Raw genomic sequence first — 27,875 nt, 5'->3', positions numbered from 1 at the left:
AGCTAGGGCTAATGGGAAGGGCATATCGCCCATTCGGTCTTGCAAGATTTTCTGGGCTGAGCCCACTCCACAGACCCTCCACCTTTGGGTGGTACTGCTTTGGTATCTGTTCTAAAACTAGTTTGGTATCTGTTCAAACAGGATAGCGGACTTCTTTGCCGAGAAAGTGGGTAGGATTTATGCCACTTTCCCTATCTCAGCTCAACAGGGATGCGTCAGAAGCGAAGGGGTATCCAGGATTCCAGAGGCGGACTGCATCTGTGATTTTGTAGTTCCCAGTGAGGACACACTTAAAGTAGTAGCCAACAGCATTAAGTCCGGCTCACCTAGAGATCTGGCCTCCCCTAAGATCTTGAGTGGGATGCTCACCGTATTAGAACCTTACATCAGGCATCTTCTGGAGCTCTGTTTTCTTCAGGAGTCATCCCGGAAAAATGGAAAGAGGCTATTGTCATTCCTCTAAAAAAGAAATCTAATATCAGCATAAGTCAGCTGGGTAATCTTCGCCCCATTTCCCTTTTGCCTTATCTTGCAACGGTAGCAGAGAAGGTGGTAAACACTCAACTGAGTGCGCATATCAATAATTAAAACCTTCTCCACCCTACACAATCTGGATTCCGTGCCACTTATTCTACAGAATCAGCTCTGCTTTTATCTACTGAGTTTATTCGTAGACGGGTAGATGCAGGACAGACGGCGGCTCTAGTCCTCTTAGATCTTAGTGCCGCCTTTGACACTGTTGCCCATCACACGCTATTACTGCGCCTCAGAGAAGGCAGCGTAGACGGTAAAGCGATGGAATGGTTGTGTGCCTTTCTACGTGACCGTTGTTTTCAGGTGTCACAGAAACCTTTCCTCTCAAAGTGTCAAGCTGGACCAGGGGGTCCTACAAGGTTCCATACTTAGCCCCACTCTCTTTAATTTGTAAATGACTACTTTGGCTGAGATTGTGGAACGGTTTGGAGTTAGTGTGGTGTCATATGCTGACAACACACAACTTGTGGTGACCCTGACCCAAGCTTCTGAGGAGGCAGCACAGAATTTCTCACTGTGTCTTCAAGAGTTGGCGTCCTGGATGGCCTCTAATTGCCTGAAACTAAATGGCAATAAAACAGAGGTTTTAGTCATAGGCAAGGCCACCTCGATCTGGTCCTCTGTCTGGTGGCCCCAAACATTGGGCCAGGCCCCCTCCCATAAGGATCTGGTGAAGAACTTGGGAATATGGCTGGACACCAAATTGTACTTTGAGACCCAAACCAGGCGAGGGATGGGAAGCTGTGTGGGAATCTTACGCACGCTCCGGAAGACCCTAGATGTGCTATGGGAATGTTTTATATCTAGGAGCTAATATCAAGTGTGTTCAGAGACTCTAGCACATCCAGAATGCGGCTGCACGTCTTGTTTTAATGCTCCCGAAGAGAGCTTCATCCAGCAAGGCTCCTGCTGCTCTGCACTGGCTTCAGATGAGCAAACGTGTCCTGTTTAAAGCTATGTGTATCAGTCACTGTGTTCTGCAGAAGAAGGGCCCCTCCTATCTATATGATCTCCTTACGTTCCCACGTGAGGTTTAAGATCTAGCAGAACAGGCCAGGTATGCATACCAATCATCAGAAGAGCCAGGATGGCCGGACGCTCCTTTAGTTTTGTAGCGGCTTCTTACTGGAACAGGCTCCCAATGGGGCTCCGGCTGGAATTATCGGAGATGACCTTTCGGAAAAAGCTCAAGATGTGGCTTTTTCCATCTGATAACTCCATTGTCTGATTTCTTTCTTGTCACGCTGGCTTGGTACGGAATCTTGTCGCAGCGCGGGGAAGCACTAGCTAGTGCAACCGGGAGCTCTATAAACTTAATTTGATTGATTGATTGATTGATTCTGAGGTGAGGGATCTGCAATTTGTATACATCAGAAGAACAAGTTTCATACCATCGGCAACACACTTTCTGGTGTATGCTCTAACTGCAGATTCCTCACTGCCTTTCCACCTCCCCGATTTTTGGAGTGGTCTCTTTTTACCACCTAAATAGGTCCCACATTAGATATTGACACTGGCACCTCCAATTGATGTGTGCATTGTGTCAGAGCTGGATATAATATCAGGCAAGAAACTCTTCTGCGTGAAGGGATGGCACTTGTATACGGCTCCCCTCTATCACTTCCAGTGCAGAATAAAGTCATTCCGGAGCCTCATTACACTACCTAGCGGCATGCAGGAGCACAGCTAGGAAAAGTTTCAGTATCCAGTCTGGCGCCTGTGGGATATCCTAATTTGAGGAATCTGCAGTTAGAGTATTCAGTAGAAAGAGCAATATCAAAGGTAAGCAATTTGTTATTCCTCTCTCCCCTTTCCACCTGTCTCTTTTTTCCATTGCCCTCTGCTAGTTTTGTCCTCTTTCGCAATCCCTTTTCTTTTTATTTATCCTTCTCTCTGTTTATCTGGCACCCCCTTTTCTCTGTCTGGAATTAAATTATCGAAAATAAATGACACCAGTGCTTGCCTGTCTTTAACTACACAGACCACTATTCTGTTTTTACAATTTGAAATGTCACATTAGACATAGTGCATGACAGCTCTCAGAGTCACAGGAGAAATGGTTTATGGAATGCGCATTCATGGCGAAGACTCCAGAGAAAGGAAGTGAAATCTTTGTGGAACCTTTATCCGAGGTAGACTAGTCAGGTGGGAAATACACTCTTTCCGTGCATCATCTTCCGCTCTACAACACCGACTCCTTGGTACTGGTCAGTTCGTCACAAGGCTCTCTACCTTGTAGATCAATCAATCAATCAATCAATGCATTTATATAGCGCACTACTCACCCAGAGGGTCTCAAGGTGCTAGGGGAGGGGGTCCGCTACTGCTCGAACAGCCAGGTCTTGAGATGCTTCCTGAAGGCGAGGTGGTCCTGGGTCAGGCGGAGGTGGGTCGGGAGGGAGTTCCATGTCTTGGTGGCGAGGTAAGAGAAGGACCGTCCCCCTGTGGTGGCTCTTTGGATGCGGGGTACGGCTTCGAGGGCGTGGCCGGTCGATCGAAGCTGGCGTTTGGGAGCGTAGAAGTTGAGGCGGCTGTTGAGGTATCCTGGGCCTTGGTTGTGTAGGGCTTTGTGTGCGTGGGTGAGGAGTCGGAAGGTGATTCTCTTGTTGACCGGGAGCCAGTGCAGGTCTCTCAGGTGTCCGGAGATGTGGCTGCGACGGGGGATGTCCAGGATGAGACATGCTGAGGCGTTCTGGATCCGCTGGAGTCTCTTCTGGAGTTTGGCAGTGGTTCCGGCGTAGAGGGAGTTGCCGTAGTCCAGGCGGCTGGTGACGAGGGCCAGGGTGACCGTCTTCCTGGTCTCGGTGGGGATCCACCGGAAGATCTTACGTAGCATGCGCAGGTTGTTGAAGCATGACGAGGAGACGGCGTTGACTTGTCTGGTCATGGAGAGCGAGGAGTCCAGGATGAAGCCCAGGTTGCGTGCGTGGTCTGTTGGTTTGGGTGCGCTGCCAAGGGCGGGGGGCCACCAGGAGTCGTCCCAGGCGGAGGGTGAGTATCTCAGGATGAGGACTTCCGTCTTGTCCGAGTTCAGTTTTAGGCGGCTGTTCTTCATCCATTCGGCTACCTCTTTCATCCCTTCGTGCAGGTTGGCTCTGGCGGTGGCGGGGTCGTTGGTGAGGGAGAGAATCAGCTGGGTGTCGTCGGCGTAGGAGATGATGTTGAGGTTGTGCTGGCGTGCGATGTCTGCGAGGGGGCCCATGTAGACGTTGAAGAGGGTTGGACTGAGCGAGGAGCCTTGAACGCCGCAGATGACTTCGGTGGCTTCAGACCTGAACGGGGGGAGGCGGACTCTCTGTGTCCTTCCGGCGAGGAAGGAGGTGATCCACTTCAGTGCCTTCTCCTGGATTCCGACGTTGCTGAGTCGCTGCACTAGTGTACGGTGGCAGATAGTGTCGAAGGCCGTGGAGAGGTCTAGGAGGATGAGGGCTGCTGTTTCTCCGCTGTCAAGCAGTGCTCGGATGTCATCGGTGGCTGCGATCAGGGCGGTCTCGGTGCTGTGGTTGGCCCGGAAGCCAGACTGCGAGGGGTCGAGGGATCCGTTCGTCTCGAGGAAGGCGGCCAGCTGCTTGTTGACGGTCTTCTCGATGACTTTTGCAGGAAACGGGAGCAGCGAGATGGGGCGGTAGTTCTTGAGGTCGGTGGGGTCGGCTGATGGCTTCTTTAGTAGAGCGCTGAGTTTGGCGTGCTTCCAGCTCTCCGGGAAGGTAGCGGTGTCGAAGGAGGTGTTGATGATGTCCCGCAGGTGGGGTGCGATGACAGTGTCGGCCTTGTTGCAAACGTGGTGATGGCAGGGGTCGGTAGGAGATCCGGAGTGGATGGAGTTCATTGTGCGGACGGTGTCTTCGGTGCTGATCGGGGTCCAGGCGCGGAGGGTGGTGGTGGGGGGCGGTGGTTCGGTCGTGGCGTGCGTTGGTTGAGTGCTGAAGCTGTTGTGGATGTCCGCGATCTTGTTGTGGAAGTAGGAGGCGAGGGAGTTGCAGAGGTCTTGCGACGGGGTGATGTCGTTGTTTCTGGCGTTGGGGTTGGAGAGCTCTTTAACGATGTTGAAGAGTTCCTTGCTGTTGTGTGCGTTGTTGTCCAGTCATTCCTTGAATGCGGTTTTCTTGGTGGCGTGGATGAGTTGGTGGTGTTTTCGGGTGGCGAGCTTGAGGGCAGTCATGTTGTCCGGTGTTGGGTCTCTGCGCCAGGTTTTCTCGAGGGCTCGGCAGTTCTTCTTGGAGCTCTTGAGTTCTTCGGTGAACCAAGGGGCTTTCTTGCTGCCGGGTCTGCTAGGCGGGGTCTTCAGAGGGACAAGGTCGTCTGCGCAGTTGCTGATCCACTTTGTGAAGTTGGTGGCCGCCTGGCTTGGGTTCGTTGCGCTGGTAGGGGGGTTCATGCTCAGAGAGGTCGCGAGCTGGTCGGCTGTGATCTTGTTCCAGCTTCTGCGTGCAACCTGCTGCTGGTGGTGGTGGATCGTGGTCCTTCTGAAGCTGAAGTGGAGGCAGCTGTGGTCCGTCCAGTGGAGTCCGGTGGCGTAGTTGAAGACGATGTCCTTGCTGGATGAGAAGACGGGGTCCAGTGTGTGACCGGCGTAGTGGGTGGGGGTGGTGACCAGCTGCTTTAGTCCCAGGTTTGCGAGGTTGTCCAGCAGGGTGGTGGTGTTGCAGTTGTTGTTGTTCTCCAGGTGGAAGTTGAGGTCCCCGAGGAGGATGTAGTCAACGGAGGGGAGGGCGTGCGGGCTGATGAAGTCGGCGATGTCTTCGCTGAAATTTGTGCGTGGTCCCGGGGGTCTGTAGATGAGGGTGCCTCTGAGGGTGGTCTTGGGTTTGATGTGGACCTGGAAGTGCAGGTGCTTGGCGGATTGCCAGCTTCTCATTTAAAAAACATTCAGCAACACTAGTCAGGTAACAGAATTCAAAAGTACAAATATGCCTATTGCTTTTTCTAGGACGGTGGATACATTATGAAACCAAGATAGGATCTAGCAGGGTACCCTGTTTCTGGAAAAATATTCCTATTCCAGATCATTGGGCTCTGTATCTATGGAACAGTTACCACCATCCAAGAAGCCTCAGAGGGGAGTTTCCTCCCATACCAAAGTGGTAGGCTGGTTATCAGAATAATAGCTTGCGCAATTCGTGATGGCTGTCAGGCTGTAATCTTCCTCTACAGCAATATAAAAGAAATTGTCTGGCTACATTCCCATGTCTCTACAAACTACTTCTGTGTCAGCTCAGAGACCGTTCCTCTACCTTTTATACCACTCCAGTTTGTGTTGCATAAGGTGCATAGCACAGCAACTGTAATTTCGACCAGGAAGAAAAATCTTTAATGAACAGGAACCATAATAGTGAATCGATATTAAAGCTTTGGTGAAAAGTTTAAATGTTTGCTGGCAACAGAAAACTGGAAATGACAGGAACTCCCCTGCAAGGTAAAATCCAAAGTATCTAGAGTGATCCGAAAGATGGCTGATGCAAATTCTATTATAATCAAGGCTTCCGGGTTTCTGTTTTTACAGATAGAGACAGAAAACAATGTGTTTCCTGTCTGTATTTATTTTTAAAAGCTGAAAAATACTGAAAATGGTGCTTCTTGTGAGAAACTCTCAATGCTGTCTTTCATGAATTCTAGGCAATTGCTGAGCAGGCAGAACGCATTGAGGGTTAAAATACAGGATGAGATTTCCTTAAATACAGGCATATGTTAACATATATTTGTAGTATGATACTAATATGTACCTGTAAGTGTAGTCTATTGTTATACGTGGCTGCTTATTTTGCTAAAATTGATAGGCGTCCATGTTTGAATGCACATCGAAGAATTATATAAACGTGGAAATGTACCATTTTACAGCTACATTTATTCTTGGAACACAAAATAAATATAGATACATACCACTAAGATGGGCAAAAAATAAATCTGGATAAATACAGATGGAATTGATAAAAAAATAAATACCATAAAACCGGGTGCCCTAATTATAATATACCATGAATATGAAGTTTTGTATAAGTGATGTAAAAAGTAGCACATGGCTGAATCTAAGTAACTGGAAGGGATTGGTTGTGTTAACACAATATTAACATGTTTCAGTATTGCCAGGTTGGATTAAAAAGTTGTGGTGAATAAAGACATAGCAGTAATATTTAAAGTTTATATTTTTGCAATAAATAGCCATTCTGAATGCTGTGTTCATTTGTGTTTGTCAAAATGTAAACAAACATTAGAAAAAGAAAGATAACCGTGTCTAACAACAATACAATTTAGAAACTATTATGGGAACTAAGGGCCAGACTAATATTGGGAATAGCGATTTCCAAATTGTAATTTTCTCCAGTTCACTATTAGGAAATCCCTATTCCTAATGTATATATTTTTTTTATTTTTATTACTCATTCCTAGTGGGTCTCAAAAAGGTTTTATACTTGCTTTACTCTCCATGAATTAGTATTCTTGTGTACTTTACATCATAACACAGAAGACACAGGGCCACACCTCTCTCTCCAATACATATATATATTTACTGGAAAAAAAGGTTTCACTGATGTTATAGTTAGAAAATAAAATTTAAAAAACCTTAGAAATGCACTAAAAGCAAAAGATCACAGGGGTGTTATAGTTAGGTTCAGATATTGCACACATAAAACCCCATAAATTCTGCAGTTCTAGTGATCTCAAGAAACTATAATTAGTGCCCTAGGGTAACTATAACTTGCCCCCCCCGCCAGGCAGTTTTCTCATCAATAAATGTATCAAATGTTACAGGGATATTATCAATGATGTCTTTGCAAATGGCATGACTGATGTAATATGCGGGGTAATTAGAAGTGCATGGCTCGGGAGCAAGTTATAGTTTCCTTAGGGCATGACTGAAAGTTCCTTGGGATAACTATAACTGCTGAATTTCTATGGTTTTATATGTGTAAAATCAGAGCCTAGCAATAGCGTTGCTGTAACCTTTGGTTTTTTTGCTATTATTTATTTTATTTATTTATTTAATTTCTTGTATAGCGCAAGAATCGACCCCGGTCGAGGTATCTCCGCGCTTTGCTCGCCAGGATAGTGAGAGATGAGCTTTTCAGATGAGCTAGAGTCTTGGTAGCTAAACTAGGGCCAGTTATTCCTCTAGGAACAGGTTGGTTTTAAGCATTTTCCTAAAGGATAGATGGTTGGAGATTTGTCTGAGACTGAAGGGCAGGTTATTCCACAGGGTCGGCCCCACAAGGGAAAGAGCGCGGCCACCTTGTCTGGTCTTTTTAATAAGAGGGGGTTTTAGTAGCAGTTGATTGCTTGAACGCAGAGATCGATCTGGTTTATTAAGTTGTAACTTTTGGGTCAAATAATTGGGGCCATTTCCAAACAGGCACTTATGGACGGTGCAACAGATTTTAAATTTGACACGTTGCCGTATTGGGAGCCAATGGAGTTCTCTCAGTAGGGGCTTGGAAGGGGTTCTTGTGGGGGCGTTCAGAATCAGTCTTGCCGCTGTATTCTGGACCACCTGTAGCCGATTTATGGCATCCTCGTTAGCTAATATCAGGAGCCCATTACAATAGTCTAATTGACTTATCACTAGGGCCTGTACCAGGGTCTTTCTATAGGTATCCGGCAAGAGAGGGAAGACTCGCCTCAGCAGGCCAATGGTGCGGAAGCACGCTCCAGCGATCACATTTGCGTGCTCCTTTAAAGTTAGATTTTGGTTTAACTTCACACCCAGATTTTTTACAGTCAATTTTGGGGAGGGCACTGGTCCTAAGTCCAGAGGCCACCAGTCGGGGGACCAGAGTATAGTAGCTTTCCCAAAGAGCATTACCTCCGTCTTCCCGACATTGCATTATAGGCAGTTGGAAGCCATCCAATTAGAAACAATCCTCATACCTTCAGCAAAGTTTTCCCTAACATTAGAGTTAAGGGAGTGGAAAGGGTAGAGAAGTTGGGTGTCATCGGCGTAGGACACCGGTGTGAATCCATATTTCCTCACAATTTCAGCAAGGGGGGCCACATACACATTGAACAATGTGGGGCTTAGGCATGAGTCCTGTGGCACCCCGTTTGTGAGCGTCCTTGAGATGGAACGAAAGGGGCCCAGGCTGACAGATTGTGAGCGCCCGGAGAGGAAGCTCTCCAACCAGGAAAGGGCCTGTCCTCCAATGCCCACTCCCTGCAAGCGGCTCAGAAGAATTTTATGGGACACAGTATCAAAAGCGGCCGACAGGTCTAACAGCACCAGAATCATCGAGCCTCCTCTATCCTGTGACATCTTGATGTTATTGGTCACGGAGAGGAGTGCTGATTCGGTGCTGTAGTTGGGCCTGAACCCAGATTGTGAGTGATCCAGGCCCCCTGTCGCCCTATGAAACTGGAGACCTGGGTGTTGACATGTTTCTCAGCCAGTTTGCTCAGGAGGGGCAGAAGAGAGATGGGGCGGAGATTGGAGAGTTCCGTCCAAGGAGAGGTGGAGTTTTTACGTATAGGATTCACTACTGCCTCTTTCCATTGCTGAGGGAGTTTTCCTTCTTTAAAAGAGAGGTTCAGGATTTTACGGATGATTGGGCATAGTGTCACGCTCAGGTTGTTCATCAATCTGGCAGGGAGAAGGTCAAGGGGGAGCCAGTTTTCATGTTGTTTAGTAGTGATAATATATCACTCTCAGTGGCTTCAGGGATGTCAAGAAAGGTGTCTGTGTGAGTCTTTATGCAAGTGACACTAGAGTCCTCAGTATTATTAGGGTGTTTGGCCAAAATTTTATTGTAAATAGCGTCAATCTTATCCTCAAAGAATTGGGAAATATTATCACACAGCTCTTGAGAGAATGTGTCGGGGCTTTCACATACCGAAGGGTTAGTAAAGGTTTGGAGAATTTTATATAGTTCTCTGGTCGAGTTGCCAGCTTCATCAAGCTGAGATATTAGGCAGGTTTTTCTTGCCTTTTTTATATTTTTATAATAGGTGGATATTGCCTGCTGGTAAAGCTCCTTACTAGCGCTGGAAAGATTCTTCCTCCATAGTTTTTCCAACTTTCTACACCTTTGTTTCTCTAGTTTTAATGTTTCAGTGTACCATGTCTCTTTTTTGGTGGTCGAGGGTTGTTTAACTAGTTTTTGAGGGGCTAAAAGGTTTATGGCATCCAGGAGTGTATTGTTAAGTTTGGCTAGAGCTGACTCAGTATTGTCAGAGTCAGAGACAGTTGGCTCTCTCCAGACTCGAATGTGTCCGGGGTGATTTTATGCCATGATCTCCGTTTAATGCTCAGAGTAGCAGGAGGATCAGAAGGTTTAGCTAGCTGTAAGAAGGAGAATTCCAGCATACTATGATCAGACCAGTTTATGGATTTGGGGGGGTGACAGTGTATAGAAGGGTGATTAGTGAAGATTAAATCCAAAGTGTGGCCTCCCCTATGGGTGGGGCCGCAGTTACGCAGATGAAAACCTAAAAGAGCAAGGTCAGCTAAAAGGAGCTTTGTGTCAGAGTCTTCTGATACATCAGCATGAAAATTAAAATCCCCCAGTAAAATAAAATTTTCTTTGGCCCTCATGTGTGGAGCTAGTATTTCGGTTAGGGTTAGTGAGAAGCCAGCATTAGGGCCAGGGGGCCGGTACACTAGAGCACCTTTCCAGTGGTCCTTAGTTCCTGTGTTTATTTTAAAGATCATTATTTCCATAGAAGGTAATATAGTTTGTTCTATCACTGTAATGTGAAGGCTTTCTTTGTATATAATGGCGGTTCCGCCACCTATTTTTTTCGGGCGGTCCTGTCTCAGAATTTTGTATCCTAGGGGAATTCCCAGAGTTATAGATGGGACAGTATGTGGCTTTAGCCAAGTTTCCGTAAGGAAACATACTTCCGGTTTGAGGCTCTGGATAGTGTCCCATATCTCGACGCAATGTCGCGGGAGTGATCGAACATTTAAAAGAAAGCTTTTCCAGCCTTTTGTTTCTGTTTTAGTAGCCTTTGTGAGCCCAGGAATAATAGTATTGGGAGTGGCTTGAAATCTGCATAATAGACACGAAAAGGGACCTTCTGGACATGGCCAGTTATCGCAGGCGCATCTCTGTAGCCCCTGAGGTCGAAGAGCTAATAAAGATTGAGGAGTGTACCTGAGACGTGTGTCTTCTGAAGAGGCCATGATAGTTAGAAGAGAAATGAACAGAGTGAGTTGCCCCTGGCCCCGTCCTGTCGCGGACGGGCGCAGACGGGCTACTCTTTGGCTACTCTTCGGCGTAGCTTCGGCTCCACTACGCGCTCACCAAGGGGCGAGGGCTAAATAGCCCCGAGAGACCCAGCTGCTAGAGCGCTAACTGCCAAGCAAATTCTAAACAGGAAGTGGTGTCCTCCCCCTTGCTAATCAGAGGGAGAACGAACAAACAACCCGAAATGCGGCTACTGCACAACAATCAGATGAGTGTGGCGATTAGATCAGTGAGTGCAAGAAATGCGAGTTGCAAATTTTAAAAACACAAATAATTCCGTAAGGTCCCTATAACCTTTGGTTTTCGTCAGTGAATTTCTAGGGATTTTTAAAGTAAAGAAATATTTAATTACCATATTTTAATCAAGACCTTAGGCAGTGAGCAGTGTGGAATTGGCCACAGGGCTTGGCCTGCGGCCAGGACTTATGGCTAACACCACACATGCAGCAAACTCCAAGCATGCAGCACATGGACTTTGGCCATACGCAGAGGGAGGGGTTGACACAGGGCCTCCATGCAACCAACCTCGCACTGCACACAGGGGTTGGGCACAATTCCTGGCCTGTGGCCAGTCCTTGTGGCAAACCCCCCCAAAGGCAGCCAACCCAGGGGACTTTAGGTGTGTAAGTGGCTGTGTGGGTCTTCGAGTTGGTGTGTCACTAGTTGTATGAGTGTGTACATAGGTGTGTGTGCATGCGTCAGTGGGTGTGTGAGTGCCTATGTGGGTCTGTTAGTGGATGTATGAGTGGGTCTGGGTCTGTAGGTGGGTATGTGAGTGGATGTATGAGTGTGTAAATGGGTGTGCGAGTGGTTTTTGGGTCTCTGACTGGGAGTGTGTTTGGCCGTATGGGTGTCTGAGTGGATGTGTGAGTGGTTTTCTGGGTGTCTGAGTGGATGTATTAGTGACTGTATGGATGTCTGTGTAGCTGTATGGATGTTTGGGTGTGTGAGTGGCTGTATGAGTGTGTAAATGTGTGTGTGTGTATGGTTTTCTGGGTCTCTAACTGGTTGTGTGAGTATCCGTATCAGTGAGTGAGAGGGTGTGTGAGTAGCTGTATGGATGTGTGACTGGGTTTTCCAGTGTCTGTATTGGTGTGTGAGTAGTTGTTTGGGTGTATAAGTGGGCGCATGAGTGTGTGGTGGGTGGGTGTATGAGTGGGTGTATAAGTAGCTGTGTTGATCTCAGCGATTTGCGAGTGGGGTGTCAGTAGTTTTGCTATAGGGGTGTGTGTGTGTGTGGTTGTGAGTGTGATTGTGTAAGTGGCTGGGTCTTTGAGTGAGTGTGTAAGTGGCTGTATGGGTATGTACGTGGCTATGTGAGTGCCTGTGTGGTTATGTGAATGAGTGTGTGAGTGGTTATCTGGGTCTGTGAGTGGATGTTTCAGTGACTAGGTGTGTGTGAGTGTATGGGTGTGAATGGGTTTATCGATCTATGTCTGAGTGGTTGTATGTGTGTGTTTTTAATTGGGGTCTGGATCTGCAGGTCCACAGCAGATTCATTCCCGGACCTTCGTGCGCAAAAAATAAAATGTTTTTGGGCAATTTCTTGTCCATGAGTGGTCCTTCGCAAACCCCTCTATCAAGCCCATGAGGTCAGGATACTTCTTTCTTGACACCTTATATACTATTTATACTTTTTACCCCTCTATAGGAACCTTGTACTGATTCACAGAATGCCGGCCGCAACTTTTCTCTCATGTCGCCAAAAGTTAATCAGGGCATTACTGTTGGCGTGTGGATCCACAGATCCATTGTGGTAAATTTATGTCTCTAAATACATAATCTTTTTTCTTTAATACCTCCAAAACTATGGAACGGATTTACATCAAATTATAAAAAGCACTCTTTCTGGACCAAGATCTAGCTTTCTGCCAAATAAGATTTACTCCGTTCAGCAGTTCCGACTGTAGTCGTGTTTAAAATCCCTATGGGAAATTGCATGAGAAAACTCGTTTTTAGAGCCTCCTCCTTATCTCATGCCCACTTGATTAATCATTCAGACACTTTCCAGGCAGCTAAAAGGAAGTGGCAAACTAGTTTTGAAAATTTCATGAAGATTCGTAAAACTGCACCTAAGTTATTAGCAAAGCAAAAAACGCTTTTTCTATGGAAATTAGGTCCTAACTACAACTACCTAGTGGCACCTGCTAGTAGTTTCTTTTATAGTTCGGACATAATGTCCATAGGAAATGTGTTTTTGGTGATACTAATAACTTGGCCACCGTTTGGTGAATCTCCACAAAACTTTCCAACAAAAGTACTGCTTCTTGCCTAGAATGTGCATGGAAAGTTTTTGGGTAATCTGTCGAGCGGAAGCCAAAAAAAAGGGGGCGGGGGGGTCCCAAAATAAAAAAATCCCATGCATTTTCCACGGACTTCTTTAGGCAGGGTGTAATGACCTGTGTGTCATCTTGTTCGGTATGCTTCACTCAAATGGGTTTGTACATTCCATAGCTTTCATCGTGTTTGAATGTAATCTGAACTCTCACTAGTCCGTTCCAGATGACGCTGTGTGGATAGGACGTTATTACTGAAGATGCTTGATGTTCCTTCAATAAATCATCTCCTTTCAACCTTATCCAGTGTACCATCTTTATGACACTGCCGACAATCTTGAAACGGACCCACTATGTTCAACTATGCTGCCCTGCGTCTATAACCCTCTGCAGACGTCCTAACACACTACGGTATTCAGCCTACTTCAAGACCACTCTTCAAATTAACAAGGTCATTTTAGCGTTATTTACATACTGTGCGCTCTTTCCCAAGCTAAATTAGTGGTCTCTTTGCTGTTTACCCCTCCTACCCGCTACGCTCCTTCTGCAAGCTTACTGAATAAACAGATAACACACTGCTTCTATTTGAAATACTGCGTGATCAGCTACATGTACTTCCATGAACATTTTGATCGCTAACATTTTTCCCCTTATTTGTTACTGGAATTGAATGCGCAGCCCGCACCATCTGTCTCGCGCTGATCTACAGGCTAATTTCTGCATCATCCAATCACAGCGCGACCTCCATTTCCATGTGACTAAACCTCCTTCCTATCAACAAATGATGCAACGCCCTGCGAGTCTCATTCCACTTCGTGAGTGTTGCCTAGCAACCTGGAAGGCTACAGGTTGTGTGAACTGAGTCAACGCTTCTTCCTGAACTCTGTCTTGCCTGCAGCTTGCACGTGACTTCAATTTCTGCCCTTAAACACATGACGCAAAGCTCTGTGAGCCTCTTTCTGCTGTGTCAGGTGTTGCCTAGCAACCTACGAAGCTACAAGTTGCATGGTCCCAGAGAGCGCTTCTTCCTGATTTCTCCGTTTTGCCTGCAGTTTGTTCTTCGCTGACAGGCACAGCCCAGTTTACCACCTACTCTCTACTCTCCACTTCGCTGGTAGGCACAGCTTAACAGCCTTCTTCTTTTATCTCGCGCTGGCAGGCACAGCTTAACATTCAGCCTCCACAGAAGTTCGCTGGTAGGCACAATTATTTCCTTTTACAAAACCTGCCTATGTTGACAGCCTGCTTTCTATTTTCTCACTGGCAGGCACAGCTTTATATTTAATCTGATTACTCTTCAAATTGATTGACACCGCTGTTTATTGTGTATTGTTATCTACTTTACCTTCATTTCAGTGCCTCACAGGCACAGCTCAATTTTCATTCAATTATTAGATTTTTACGACCACCAGTAGTTCATCAAGCCTACATTTTCTTTGAAATAATAATTCTGTGATTAGCTCCCTTCCCATTGAAGTGCTTTCACTATCTTCGGTGACAAGCACACCTCTAAAAATGCAAAACGTCACTCCACCACCTTTCTTCTTGTCTAATCCAGGTGAACCATCTATTCGCTGGTCTGAATTAAAGAAAGTTGATCTCAATTACCCTAGAGTGTGCCAAAGTGCTGAGAGGAAGTCAGCTTTACTTTTACACTGTCTGGGTACTGAAGGACAAGACGTTTTTGAACATTTACCAGATCTCATCAACACTGAAACCGACAGTCTCAACGAATTCGAAATATGTCTTAAAAAACTAGATAAACACTATCTTCCCAAAGTCAGCACAATTTTAGAACGGTACCATTTTGGGAAGCGTGTACAACAACCTAAAAATTCTGTTGAGATGTATGTGACTCGTTTGCGCAAATTAGCCTCTACTGTAGTTCCGTAGTTTGAGGGTCTGTGGTTTGGTGGTTCCGAACCTGTTCTATAAAGGTCGTCGGAAATAGACAATTTTGGTGTCAGCGGACCACAAATCACGAGTGCGGTGTGGACGAGTGTTTTCCTCTTAATCGATCAATGAGAACACTACGTATTCAGGGATTCCGTTTGAACCCTCGAGTGCCATTTTGTGTACGGCAGCCATTTTGTGTGGTTGCCCTCACATAGGCCGATGACTGCGGCCGAGCGAGTCCTTGGGACACGTACACCTTAGCTGACTTCTGAATGACCTGGCCGAACTGACTCCCTTGCCCGAGGCTGACCTCGCTGAGCCAGTTTCCTTGTTAAGCAGCTGGTCAGATAAAGATCAAAGAGCAGGACATGCCGAAGTTTATAGTACACTGCACCCAATTTTCTATCTTGCTTCCAATCTGTTTCTGCTCCTTCCTTTACAACTTAATCACTGATTTGGGTTAAGGTTTTATGATGGGTTTGTCCGGCCTGATCGAACAGGATATTGGAATTTGCTTGGTCATTTCTGGTGGGCTGGACAAGGGAAAATGGGATTGTCATCATGCGCTACCTTTGAAATGTTACATTACCATTGGCCAGTTTGTGTGTAACCGATGCTACTTTGGAATGTGATTTTTGGCATAAAAGACCATGCTCCGCTCATTGAAATTGTGCAGTCTCTAGCGAACCACCCGTGTTGTGCTTCGTAGACCTCTGTTCCTGGTTGCAGCCAATAAACTTTGGTCTTTGACGTCATCAAGAAGTGTCCCGTGTCTCTGTTTGCCGAGGCAGGGGAATCTGAAGACTTCGAGCGTTTTCCCTGGCGCTGCTGGGTTCTAAAACCCGGTTCTTCAGTTGGTGCCCAACTTGAGCGACTTCAGCGGTACCGGTCCAAGCCTGAAGATCGTGGAGAGCTTTGTGTGGAAATTCTGGAGGAAGGCCTGCCACTTCATCGACCCCTGTATGTCGCCGTGGTCGGAAAGTCTTTGCTGCGAGGTTCCCCGCTTTCCGACGGCTACGAAGGACTGCTGCCCTGACTATCGCCCTGTCTTGGAGCCATAGACGATTTGTAGAGCGACACGATAGACGGGTCTTCTGGTGACGCCATCGACATTTCAGTTAAGTATGAGTGGAGCATCTCCCAGTCCTTAGTTTGTTTTGGTATCCCTTCGAGGATCGCTTTGATTTGGTACCTGCAGGTCCCAAAGCCAAGGGACTCGTGTATTCGCGAGATTATCGTTTTTGAGATTTCCCTTGAAGTTTGAAGCTAGACTAGTGAGCGAAGATGCCTGGTCTTAGCAGACTTGGAAAGATATTTGGTTGTGGTTGTTTTAGGGATTCCCGGTTGGAGGATTCGTGTCCGGTTCCTCCAATTGGAACTCCGACCTATGAGCTATACGTAAAACATGGAGTGGACCCCATCGGATATAATGACATTTGAGTAAAATATACGAAGAAAGACAGTGTCCTATAGTGGCCCCGTTATGGTAGCTTTGAAGCAGAGATTTTAGATAATCTCGAAGTTAAACTGTTCAAGAAGAAAGCCCGGCCGGCAATGTTTGACTCTTTCCGCATATGGTGAAAAGAAGCCAAACAGAAAGAAATTAAATTAGCAAAGAAGAATAAAAGAGAACGAGGTTTGTCAATGGTGCAAGCTGCTATAGCGTTTAGGGATAATGAGGAAGAGCAAGAGAGCGAACAGATGCTTAGGGTTAGGAAGTTAGCGGTAGATAAGTGCTACCCAGTTTTGTAACTTAAAGCAAGAAGAGAAGAAAGATCTTGCGAAAGATCCTTTAAAGTCGCATCTATTGAGTTCGCCACCCCCTTATGCACAGGATGCTACGGCACCACCACTACCAGTTGTAGTTGCGCAACTTCCGGTTGCTTTGCCACCTGCGATTCCTCCACAGCCAGCTCCTCTTCCATTGGCTACTCTTCCTTTGGCGCAGCCTCCTCAGGGGCCGCCAATTTGCAAATTTGAAGGTGCACTTGAGGAACGCATACAAGACCAATTTATGTTAGGATTGTCGTGTTCTAATCTAGGACCCCGATCAATATTGTTACCTTATGCCCCAATACGGCTATAATCCATCCATACCCCTATAATGGCATAAACGATCAGAGCCATATTTCAGAAACTCGTCTCTGGCATAAACGATCAGAGCCATATTTCAGAACCTCGCCTCTGCAGCTCATTACAGTAGATGACACAGCAGAAGCCCCTATCTTAGATTCCTAGATTACACACCGAGTTCTTTCAACAGATAAAACCCCCAGCAACCTGGGAAAGCCCCGCTTGCTATGTTTTGATTAATAATAGAACTCTAATGAGCACTGTAAGAACGACTGGTTCTTAGTGACATCTTTATTGACGTCTTATGACCAAAAACTTACGTCAAACAAGGCACCTTCCAGGTATGAATAATAACAACGTTGCCTTAAGCAAACACAGCGGTGGTGATAGAGAATACAGGAGCAGAACAGCTGTCCCTTGCAGAGCCCAGCAGATGCGAGAAGCCCACGGACGCTGCCCCTCCTCCTCCTTGACGCACTGAGAAAGACGCTGTCTTTTCTCCTGCCGAGAAAATCCAGCTCCGGCGTTTCCAGCCTACCCTTGCGGGTAACTGATATATCGAGTCCTGAGAGGAGATACAAGACCTCCAACATTCTATTCCAGAGATACAGTGTTGACTAAACCCTTAGAGAGAATTCTTGCAGCAAACTCTTGGCAAAACCAACTTAACTTAAACTGCTACTTACTTACTCCCTTCCACGTATTAGCTTAGGGCAGGTACACTGGGGTAGGCGTAGTTAGAAGCACCAGTTGAGTACGTTAGCTAAATGTATATATGAATGTATATATTTTATTCATTTTAACCATTGTATGGCTAAGAAACCATATCAATGCTTTCACAGTATTATTCCGCAATCCTCCAGTAGATGACACAGCAGAAGCCACTATCTTAGATTCCTAGATTACACACCAAGTTCTTTCAACAGATAAAACCCCCAGCAACCTGGGAAAGCCCCGCTTGCTATGTTTTGATTAATAATAGAACTCTAATGAGCTCTGTAAGAACGACCGGTTCTTAGTGACATCTTTATTGACGTCTTATGTCCAAAAACCTACGTCAAACAAGGCACCTTCCAGGTATAAATAATACCAACGTTGCCTCAAGCAAACACAGCGGTGGTGATAGAGAATACAGGAGCAGAACAGCTGTCCCTTGCAAAGCCCAGCAGATGCGAGAAGCCCACGGACACTGCCCTTCCTCCTCCTTGACGCGCTGAGAAAGACGCTGTCTTTTCTCCTGCCGAGAAAATCCAGCTCCGGCGTTTCCAGCCTACCCCTTCGGGTAACTGGGATATCGAGTCCTGAGAGGAGATACAAGACCTCCAACATTCTATTCCAGAGGTACAGTGTTGACTAAACCCTTAGAGAGAATTCTTGCAGCAAACTCTTGGCAAAACCAACTTAACTTAAACTGCTACTTACTCCCTTCCACGTATTAGGCTTCGGTCAGGTACACTGGGGTAGGCGTAGTTAGAAGCACCAGTTGAGTACGTTAGCTAAATGTATATAGGAATGTATATATTTTATTCATTTCAACCATTGTATGGCTAAGAAACCATATCAATGCTTTACAGTATTATTCCGCAATCCTCCTTTTACTGTACGCACTTTTTATAATAACAAGTCTTGCAGTTGTGGCAATTCATTTCTCTTGCATGAGAAGAAAGACTGTTCAATAAATAATACCTTTTATTGAAAACGCCCGTCTCTCTATTCTCTGCATCTTGGTGAAAGTAATATTGCACAACTGACTGAGTGAAATAGCTGTCTATTGTTTCACACGACTCTAGAGATTAACTCTTATTCTAAGGAGCAAAGTTGTCATGTTTATGCGGTTGTTGGAAAACTGAATCCCTTCTTGTCTGAGCCAGGGGAGCTGATCACTTCCTATTCAGTCAAGAAAGTTTCCAGTGACCTCTGAGCTAGTTGGTACAAACCCAATTAAGTTTAGCATAGGCAGTAGAGACCTGGAAGAACGCACTTCTACGTCTAAACTGCTGTTTATGTTATTCCAATGCGCAGGGCCTATAGGGAAAATAGGAACTACACTACATGGCGCCCAACGTTTGGTAAGGCGATAAAACTAACGCAAGACGTTAGAGTAACTCAGTCGTGCTTTTTCACACAGACCCTTTCTCCCGTAAATACTCCAATAGACGTCTGAAGTGGGTGAAAGGTTAAAATCCGCCCGAACTTAGTAGGAAGAGATTCCTATGTAAAGCTCTGGTTTATTCAACGTTGAAAGATACAGTGTTCCAAAATATTGTGCACCTAATCTTTGTCTCCTTGAAACCTGATCTGCAACAAAAGACCTTCCTGACAGTAAAATGCCAGGAGAAGGCGGTAACAACGGAACCACTGATGCCGCAGTAAATGCGACTCAGCAGGGTCCCGATGAAATTAATGAACCGGGTGTGATAATCATCCCGGTCAACATAAGAAAAACTATAACGTTAAAACTTATAGAAAACGGACTGACCACACAAGGTGGCACAGTCGTCTTCGTGATAGAGGCACACGAATATCGGCAGACAGAGGTATTCTATTCATGGATAAAATTTCCAGCGGCAAACGCTGCAACACACGAGTTCCACTATTACAAAATAGAGAAAACTCCGGAAGAGTATGCTCCTTTTGAGGAGATTGAAATCCCATTAAAATACCAAGAGCATTTGCTCTGGTTTAAAAGCGCCCTAAAACACAATGATCATATTACCAGGCTCGGTCCACTAGGTAGACCAGGAGCAACGTGGCCGGTTCTAGCCAGCTACACACCATACCCGGACATTGCAAAAATCTCGAAAGAAGAACTTTTAGCACAGCTAAAAACATTAATTAAAATACATAGACAGTCCAATATGTAATGCGGACTGCAACAGTCCAAACAGCTGTTAATGCCCCACAGCTGACCCCTCATCAGGGGAACACAAATAAAATTACACCACAGAACATACAATCATGTCTTGGTAAAACACCCATAAAACGGGAACAAATTCCTTTCTGGTTAGCGCAGAAAATTACTCAAATAGAGGCAGTATTTCTGAATACTACCCCTATTGAGAAACAGAATTCTGACCATCTGCCTACCAATGGGGTCGCACCACACGTGGAGGACTGTGACACTTGGGGTACAGTCTTTGCTTCCATTTACACAAAAACACATGGTGTTCCGTCAATGGCGGTAATACCAGATGTGCTAAAACAGATTCAGAATGAATACAGTCCAGAACCTGCTTTAACTCTTGGTATGAAATTACTGAAAGACTTCAAGCAGGTCTCGGCTATATTACTAGCCAATATAAAAGGAGAAGCAGCATCTGTGGCGATCCGCCAGAAGTTGAAGGAAACAGATATAATGTAAATGTATTTGAGCTTATATAGCGCACAGCTACCCGCAGTGGGTTTCCCGGCACTTGCTTAGGGAACCCGTCCTGGTATTCCCCTGTGAGATAACCCCGGCAGGTGTATCCACAAGGTGAAAGCCAGGCATCCCGCCGCGAGGGGCCGTTGTGGAGATTAAGCAAGCTATTGCCCAGAGTCGCAGAGTGTGAACCCGTGAGTCGAGAAGGCACCGGAGCGAGAATTATCGAGTCCATGGAATTTTTAGCCCAAGACCCGCCGAGGCGGGGAATTGAACCCTGGTCCAGGGCCGATCTCAGCTTCCGGGTCTGCCGCCTCTAACCCCTGAGCCACACTTCTCCACATATAACAGATCAACCAATTGAGCTTGCCAGAATTATAGAAAAATTTTATGAAGAATTAGGTAGAGACAGCTTGGGTGGGAAACCAGTAAAACCCCAACTACTCGAAAATCCTGAAAAATTATTTATTAAAAATATTTCAAACACTCCGAAAAAGAACTGGGATGGAAATAAACAATCCACTCCCAAGGAAAAAGTTTTCCAGTCCAGAGGAAGGTCTCCTCGACGGAGGGAAAGGACTCCGACTCGAGAACACCAGTCTCCCCAGAGGGAGCCCTCTGAGAAAAGATATAACCTTAGAAATAGGGATAACTTGAAGAAGCCTGATAGATATCAAAGTATTGATACACGACCCTCTCGATCTTTTTCGCAGAAATCAGAAAGAAGAGGACCCAGGAGAGCACACCAAGTCCAAAGACTAGGAACCTGCTCAAAGTAAAAAATCACAATTTCAAAGAAGTAAGGTAGCCAGTATTAGAGTAATCGAACATGCCGAGAATACTGAGGACACAGCTGAAAAACGGGGAGTGGGCACAGACAATGTTAGACAGTGCAGCAGAAATCACCATAGCTCGCAAGATCCTGATGAGTCATCTGGAGACAGTGGACACGAATGAATACATTCAAGTAGAAACTGCCGACACCAGAGTTAGCGAACCTCATAAGATATACGAAATAACATTGCGTATAGAGGGAGATAAGACTAGGAAAATAAGGGGCCTATTTTGGGATAACCTCTCAAAAGGCTATGACATCCTGTTAGCTGAAAAAGATTGGCCCCCGGAGTTTGTCAGGGAGTTTTCTCGTGGCGAAGAAATGATTATGCCTGCCTTCTCGAATCGCATTCCGATTCACACTAAATATATATACGCAAGGAAATGGGCAGTGGCCCAGGCACCAGCACTATATAAAAATCATGTAGGATGGGATGAGGACTCTCCTCCTCACAAAATCCAGTTAAAAAGTCAAACGACTGCACAAAGGCAGTATCCAATTAAGCAAGAAGCTAAAAAACAAGTCAGGGAGATTTTAGATCAACTTGAATACCAGGGGGTGATTGAAACATGCACCTCTCAAATGAACAATCCTTTGTTTCCTGTCTCCAAACCGGACGATTCATATCGTCTAATCTTGGACTACAGACACCTTAACTCATGTTGCAAAACATTTGCAGTACAAAATTCGCATAGTGCTGCACTAATGAATAACATAGTTCGTAAAAAATATAAAACGACATTAGACATATCTAATGGTTTCTTTTGTCAAAATATAGCACCAGAAAGAAGATACTTGACTGCTTTCTCAGTAATGGGGTCACAGAAAAATTTCTGTAGGCTCCCACGGGGATTCAAGAACAGCCCAGGACTATTCTCAGCCAGAATAACATAGTTACTAAAAATATATGATGATGAGGCATTATCTTACGTCGATGACATCTACCTAACAGATGACGACTTGGAGACTCACTTGAAAAGGGTGAACACCATTATACTTGGGTTCGCTGCAGAGGGTTACAAATTCAACTTTAAAAAGTCAAGAATTGCCCATCTGACAGTACTATTTCTAGGATACAAATTATCAAGTGAAGGAAAAAGCCTAGCGGACAACTTCTTAGAGAAGTGCGCTGTACTCCAAGCACCTAAAACGCTGAAGAACTTACAATCAATTCTAGGCTTCCTGAATTTCGGACGAACTTACATTCTAAATTATGCGGAGAGGGTTAAACCTCTCAACGAATTAATTAAACCTGATTTTAAACCAATCAACTGGACTCAAAAACACACAGAAAGTTTGAGATCATTTCAAACAGACATGTTAGCAAAAACAAAATTAGATACACGTGACAATACACGAAACCTTGTAATCCGAATCATCCCAGGAAGATGCAGATTCACGTACCTGACCTCTAATGAGGGAGAAACGGTACCAATAGCTTACAAATCTCACTTGTACACACAAGCAGGAAAAACATTCAGTCTCACAGAAAATACTGTGAAAGCAGTACAAACTGCAATAGCGAATGAACGAGAACTAGCACACGGCAAAAGGATCACTGTCCTCACAGCAGAATCTGCCTTCGAGGCGCTATTCAGCTCAGTAAACCTGCCTACAGTGTCACTGGATCCGAAATGGATACAGTGGGAAAATTCTCTTGCTGTGGAAGACGTGAAATACTATTTCGTCCCGCACATGAAAAAACTGAATGATTTAACTTATGAAAAAGAATATCCTCTGCCAATCGAAATTCTGCCCCTTGAACAGTACTCCTGTATAATCTACATAGACAGATTTGTACAGCATTACAATGTAGAAAATAAATCCTACGATGCAGCCTGCGCAAATGTTAAAGGTCGCTGGCTGTGCGGTAAATTCAGACCGAAAATAACAAAAACTGAATCACTGAGAAACTGTTCGGCTCAGCGAGCTGAAATCAGATCTTTAAAGATGGCGCTTGAAAATGCAGGACGTGAATTCCCGACACTAATCGTGTGCGATTCACATTTTTGCGTCAACTCTTACAATAATAAGTTGCAGAGCTGGATTCAAAATGATTACAAAGATGACACAGGTGCCACAATCAAGCATAAAATGCTTTGGAAACAGGTAGTTCTTTTACAGAAAGAACTACAAAAGACTCACGTGATACACACTCTGAGTCATCAACGTGATGGTGTTCACGTTGTAGGGAATTCATTGACTAATACAGCCACAGCGGAAGCAACTAAACCATCTTCCGTAGCCACAAAAAAGCGTTCAGAAAAATACATAGACGGGGAAACCATGCTGGCAGTAAAGACGTCCTTAAAAGGCGACTGTGCAGCACTACCCGTGAACTACCCACTCAATTATGCATGACCCCGGAAGGACAACCCCCTCCAACAGTATGCACCAATCACTATCAAGTCCACTGTATATCTGTCCATGTTTATCAATACGACCTCCTCTTTCTTTGCGACACATCATCAGTCCAACAAGACCGGAGGCCAACGTGGCAACCATCGCATCCATCGTCGAGGAAGGCATCTCCTGCACCACGTCACAGATTTCCAGAGCATAGACTGTTCACCTCATGTCTGCTTGTGCTGATCTCCTGAAACAAGAACATAAGTCGTAATGGCCATTCCCAAACTTGGAAAGACAACAAGCCAATAACAATCATTCGGGTGGGTACAAGAATTCATCAACCATATAACATTGCATGAAGTACAATCCTGCAAGCCCGGGTGGGATAATCCTCGCCTCCGTGTCCTTAATAGAATTGAAAATTCTTTGTCGCGTCTGCTAGACAATTTTTCATTCTATGTCAGTCCACGGAGGCTCAGATTATGCTAGTTTAAAGTTTATCCACCACCACCGAGGCCACATCCACAATAGGCTTATGATAAAACACTTTAAAGGTGGAATCAGAAGACCAATCTGCCGCAGTCATGATATCTTGAAGCCGGGAGCCGGCACCAAAGGATTTTGAGGCCATAGCCCCTCTCACAGAATGAGCCCCAAATATAGAGGTATCAATACCCGCCAGGCCCAACAACCAGGTAACCCACCTGGCCAGAGTTGCACTGGTGACTGGGCGGAAAGGTTTCTGTAATGAAATCAACAGTTGACCAAAACCAGTTCTAAATTCCCTAGTACAATCCTCATATACCTTCAAACATTTGACCACACATAATTTACTGTGATGAGGAAATGCAGGATATGCAATACATTTTGTATGCGTTTTTGTACGCCTAGAGATCGTAAAAGAAACTCCCGTGGGAGTGAATACTCTACCTGATAAATCCAAGGCCCGAATATCCGACACTCGCCTGCATGAGACCAGGCAGAGGAGAAGTGTAAGTTTAGCTGAGAGCTGTTTGCGAGACAGACCCTCATTAGCCGGCCAGGCCGCCAAAAAACGTAGGACCACTGACACGTCCCAGAGTTCAGTATACCTGGGTTGAGGGGGCTTCACTAAGCGGACTCCCCTGACTACTCTGCACACCAAAGGGTGTTCCCCAACGGGCTTACCGTCAACATGCGGGTGCCCCGCGGAGATCGCCGATCGGAAGTTATTCACTGTGCGATAAGCCAGACCAGACCGCGCCAGTTCCGATAAGAAATTCGCTATGACAGTAATATCGGATCCCATCGGATCCCCCTGCCGTTCGTTACACCAACCAACCCATCGTCTCCAAGCTGACTCATATCGCTTGTGGGTGGAAGGTGCCCATGCCTGAGATAGGAAAAAGAGAGTGTCCTCTGAAACTCCCGGCATTTGCCAACGTCGCCGGAAAGTCTCCACGCCATGAGGGACAACTGATTCTGAAGGACCAGCGGGTGGGGAAGACCCACCGGGTCCGTGAGAAGATCCGGGAACGTCGAAATTTGCACCGGCGCTGCACAGGTGAGACTCATTGCCACCGGGAACCACGCTTGCGCTTTCCAGCACGGTGAGACCAAGACCAATTCCGCTTTCTGCCTCCGAACCTGAGCCAGAACTCTCGGGATCATGATAAAAGGAGGAAACGCATACAGAATGCCCGTCGTCCACGATTGAAGGAAGGCGTCCGAGCTGATCGCCAAGGGATCCGGGCGCCAGCTGTAAAACTGGGGAAGTTGCCTGTTGAGCCGAGAGGCAAAAAGGTCTACCACACACGGACCCCATTTGTGGTTCAATGCCCCGAAGATTCGAGGGTGCAGTCTCCAATCGCTCGCATCTCTCAAGTATCGAGAGTTCCAATCCGCCGTCACGTTGGCAGACCCCGGAATATACTCCGCCGTCACCGAAATTTGATGGGCCAGGCAATAATGCCAAAAGTCCTTGGCTATCTCCGCTAGGAGACGCGACCTGGTGCCTCCCAGGCGATTTATGTAGCGTACCGCGGACACATTGTCCATGCGGAGGAGAATACAACACGAAACTCCCTGAGGGGACAGAGTGCGGATCGCAAAAGAACCTGCCAGGAGTTCCAGACAGTTGATGTGGAGACTCAACTCCTCGCGGGACCACCGGCCCCCGGTCTCCACCGAGCCGCAACGGGCTCCCCAGCCCCACCGGCTGGCATCCGACTCTATCACCACTTCCGGGGTGGCCGCGAAAATGGCTCTGCCGTTCCACGCATCCATATGCTCTAACCACCAGTTTATCTCCGTACGTGCCTCCGCAGAAAGAGAAATCTGTTGGGCATAGGTCAGTCCCTTGCGCAAATGCAAGGCCTTCAAACGCTGCAGGGCCCTGTAATGCAAAGGACCCGGAAAGATCGCCTGGATCGAAGAAGCCAGAAGCCCCACCAGGCGTGCCAACGTCCTCAACGAGATTGTCGGAGAGACAAGCGCTCTCCTCAACTCCTTCCTCACCGCCACCCTCTTCTTGAGGGGCAAGAGTAATTGAGCTTTCACCGAGTCCACCTGGAAACCCAGGAACTCCATCACCTGAGAAAGCTGCAAGATCGACTTCTGTATGTTCAGGAGAAAGCCCAAGTCCTGAAGGAGGTGGATCGTCCATGACAGATGGAGCGACACCACCTTCGGTGACTGACCTAAGATCAAGATGTCGTCGAGGTAAATAATGAGGCGAACACCCCGTTCCCTCAACGTCTGCACGATGGGTTTCATCAGCTTGGTGAAACACCATGGGGCGGACGACAGTCCAAAGGGCATGGCGGAAAATTCGAACCACCGATCGCGCCATTGAAACTGCAGGAACCGCCTGTGTGGGGGATAGATGGCCACTGCTAAATAGGCGTCTTTTAAATCCAGACGCACCATCCAATCCTGTTCCAATAGTATATCTCTCAGGAGGTGTATCCCCTCCATTTTGAAGTGTCGATAAACGACCCAGCCATTGAACTCCTTGAGATTCAACACCAGTCGATACCCTTGGTCCTTCTTCGGGACCACAAAGACGGTGCTGACGAAGCCTAGCTCGTGTGGGGAGGATTCCACAATCGCCCCCTTCTGGATCAAGGAGCATATCTCCGCATCGATGAAACTCTGCTCTGCTTGGGAAAAACACAGTGGACCTGGTCTCCGCCGCTGCATCGGGGAGGCATAAAATTCTATGTGGAAACCCTGTATCGTTTGTAACACCCAAGGGTCGTTCGTAAGTTGGCGCCACCTGTGGAGAAAAAGTGACAGTCTGCCCCCCACCATATGCTCTGATGGGCATAGAAGTCGTACCTGAGTAGGAGTAGTCTCCTGAGTTCGCCTGTTGTCCACAATAGTCTCCTCTTTGCCCCTTGCCACGACCTCCTCTATCACGGGAGGGGTAGAAGTTGGGGCGTCGATTACCTCTGCCTCTCTGCTCTGCTCCACGTGAGGTCTGTGCATAACCTCGGCCGGACCCTCGACCTCTTGGGCGTCCGGCCCTATCAAAAACACCACCATGGAGAACCCTCTTGATGTTGGACTGGGCCCTGTCTAATGCGGAGAAGGTGGCAACATATTTGCCCATCTCCCTGACAAATTTGTCTCCGAATAGCATACCATTAGCTAGGACACCAGGTTCGGAAGGGGCCATCTCCGCCAGCTGGGAGTCAAGTCTCATAAGAAAAGAGCGCCTCCGCTCTGTAGACACGGCCACATTGGCATTACCTAAAAAGCACATGGCACGCTGTGCCCATTCCAGAACCTCCGACACATTCAGCGGCACATTCCTATCCTTGGCTATCACTGCCGCGTCCAGAATCTTTGTTAGGGGACCGGCGACATCCAACATTTTGTCCTGGACACCTCTCCATGCTCTATCCAGCCCCTTCTTTGGATCCTTCGCAAACTTGCGCATAAACGCCGCCATTGTGGGATCTAAATCCGGTGTGTCAGCCACCTTCCCTGTCAAGGATGGCCTGGGGCATTCGGAGCGCAACGTGGCCCTCACTCCATTATCGAAACCCTGACGCAGGTTGTTGCTCACATATTGTGCCACCTCAGGGCACGGTATCCACTCAGTGGACCGAGGGTGCACAATATTGTTTGGGTTAAAAAGAAGATTCCTGGGTACCTGACCATCGTCCGCCTTTTGGGTGTGCTTCACCTTCCTAGATCTCTTTCTGGGGGCCACTGAACCCACCTCCGAATCAGATGAATCCGGCGGAGTCGGGGAAGAATCCCCAGACGTGTCATTCGCCATTGAGCCATGGTCCTTCAGGACATTCCTGGCCATTCGGGCCAACACCTGGGCCGAGGACTGAGAAGAGGTACCACCCATCCCGGCAGATTTGAACTTTCTCTTTCCATAG

The 27,875-nt window shown here is 46.6% G+C and overlaps 1 protein-coding gene across 1 annotated transcript; it reads right to left on the bottom strand.

Annotated features, from left to right (window-relative positions):
- Positions 1 to 1,056: 1,056 nt before the first annotated feature.
- On the bottom strand, positions 1,057 to 27,778 carry LOC147747643 (uncharacterized). Its single transcript, XM_086925798.1, has 2 exons — positions 25,794 to 27,778; positions 1,057 to 1,096 (listed from the first exon to the last, which is right to left on the bottom strand). Exons 1-2 carry the CDS (start codon positions 27,764 to 27,766, stop codon positions 1,057 to 1,059), a joined length of 2,013 nt encoding a protein of 670 aa, XP_086781924.1. The 5' UTR covers positions 27,767 to 27,778.
- Positions 27,779 to 27,875: the final 97 nt, after the last annotated feature.

The sequence above is a fragment of the Lissotriton vulgaris genome, chromosome 1_1 (assembly GCF_964263255.1).
Source record: "Lissotriton vulgaris chromosome 1_1, aLisVul1.2, whole genome shotgun sequence".
Classification (NCBI taxonomy): Eukaryota; Metazoa; Chordata; class Amphibia; order Caudata; family Salamandridae; genus Lissotriton; species Lissotriton vulgaris.
Note: the sequence above shows the minus strand (reverse complement) of the source record. Positions and strands in the feature narration are given on the sequence as shown.

Bases quoted from the DNA above. Each gene is read 5' to 3' on its own strand.
- LOC147747643 (XM_086925798.1), bottom strand. From the start codon at position 27,766: ATGGCGAATGACACGTCTGGGGATTCTTCCCCGACTCCGCCGGATTCA. The intron at 1,097-25,793 runs GTACGGAGATAA...ATTGCCATTTAG, and splicing joins TTCTCTTTCTGCGGAGGCAC to TTTCAGGCAATTAGAGGCCA.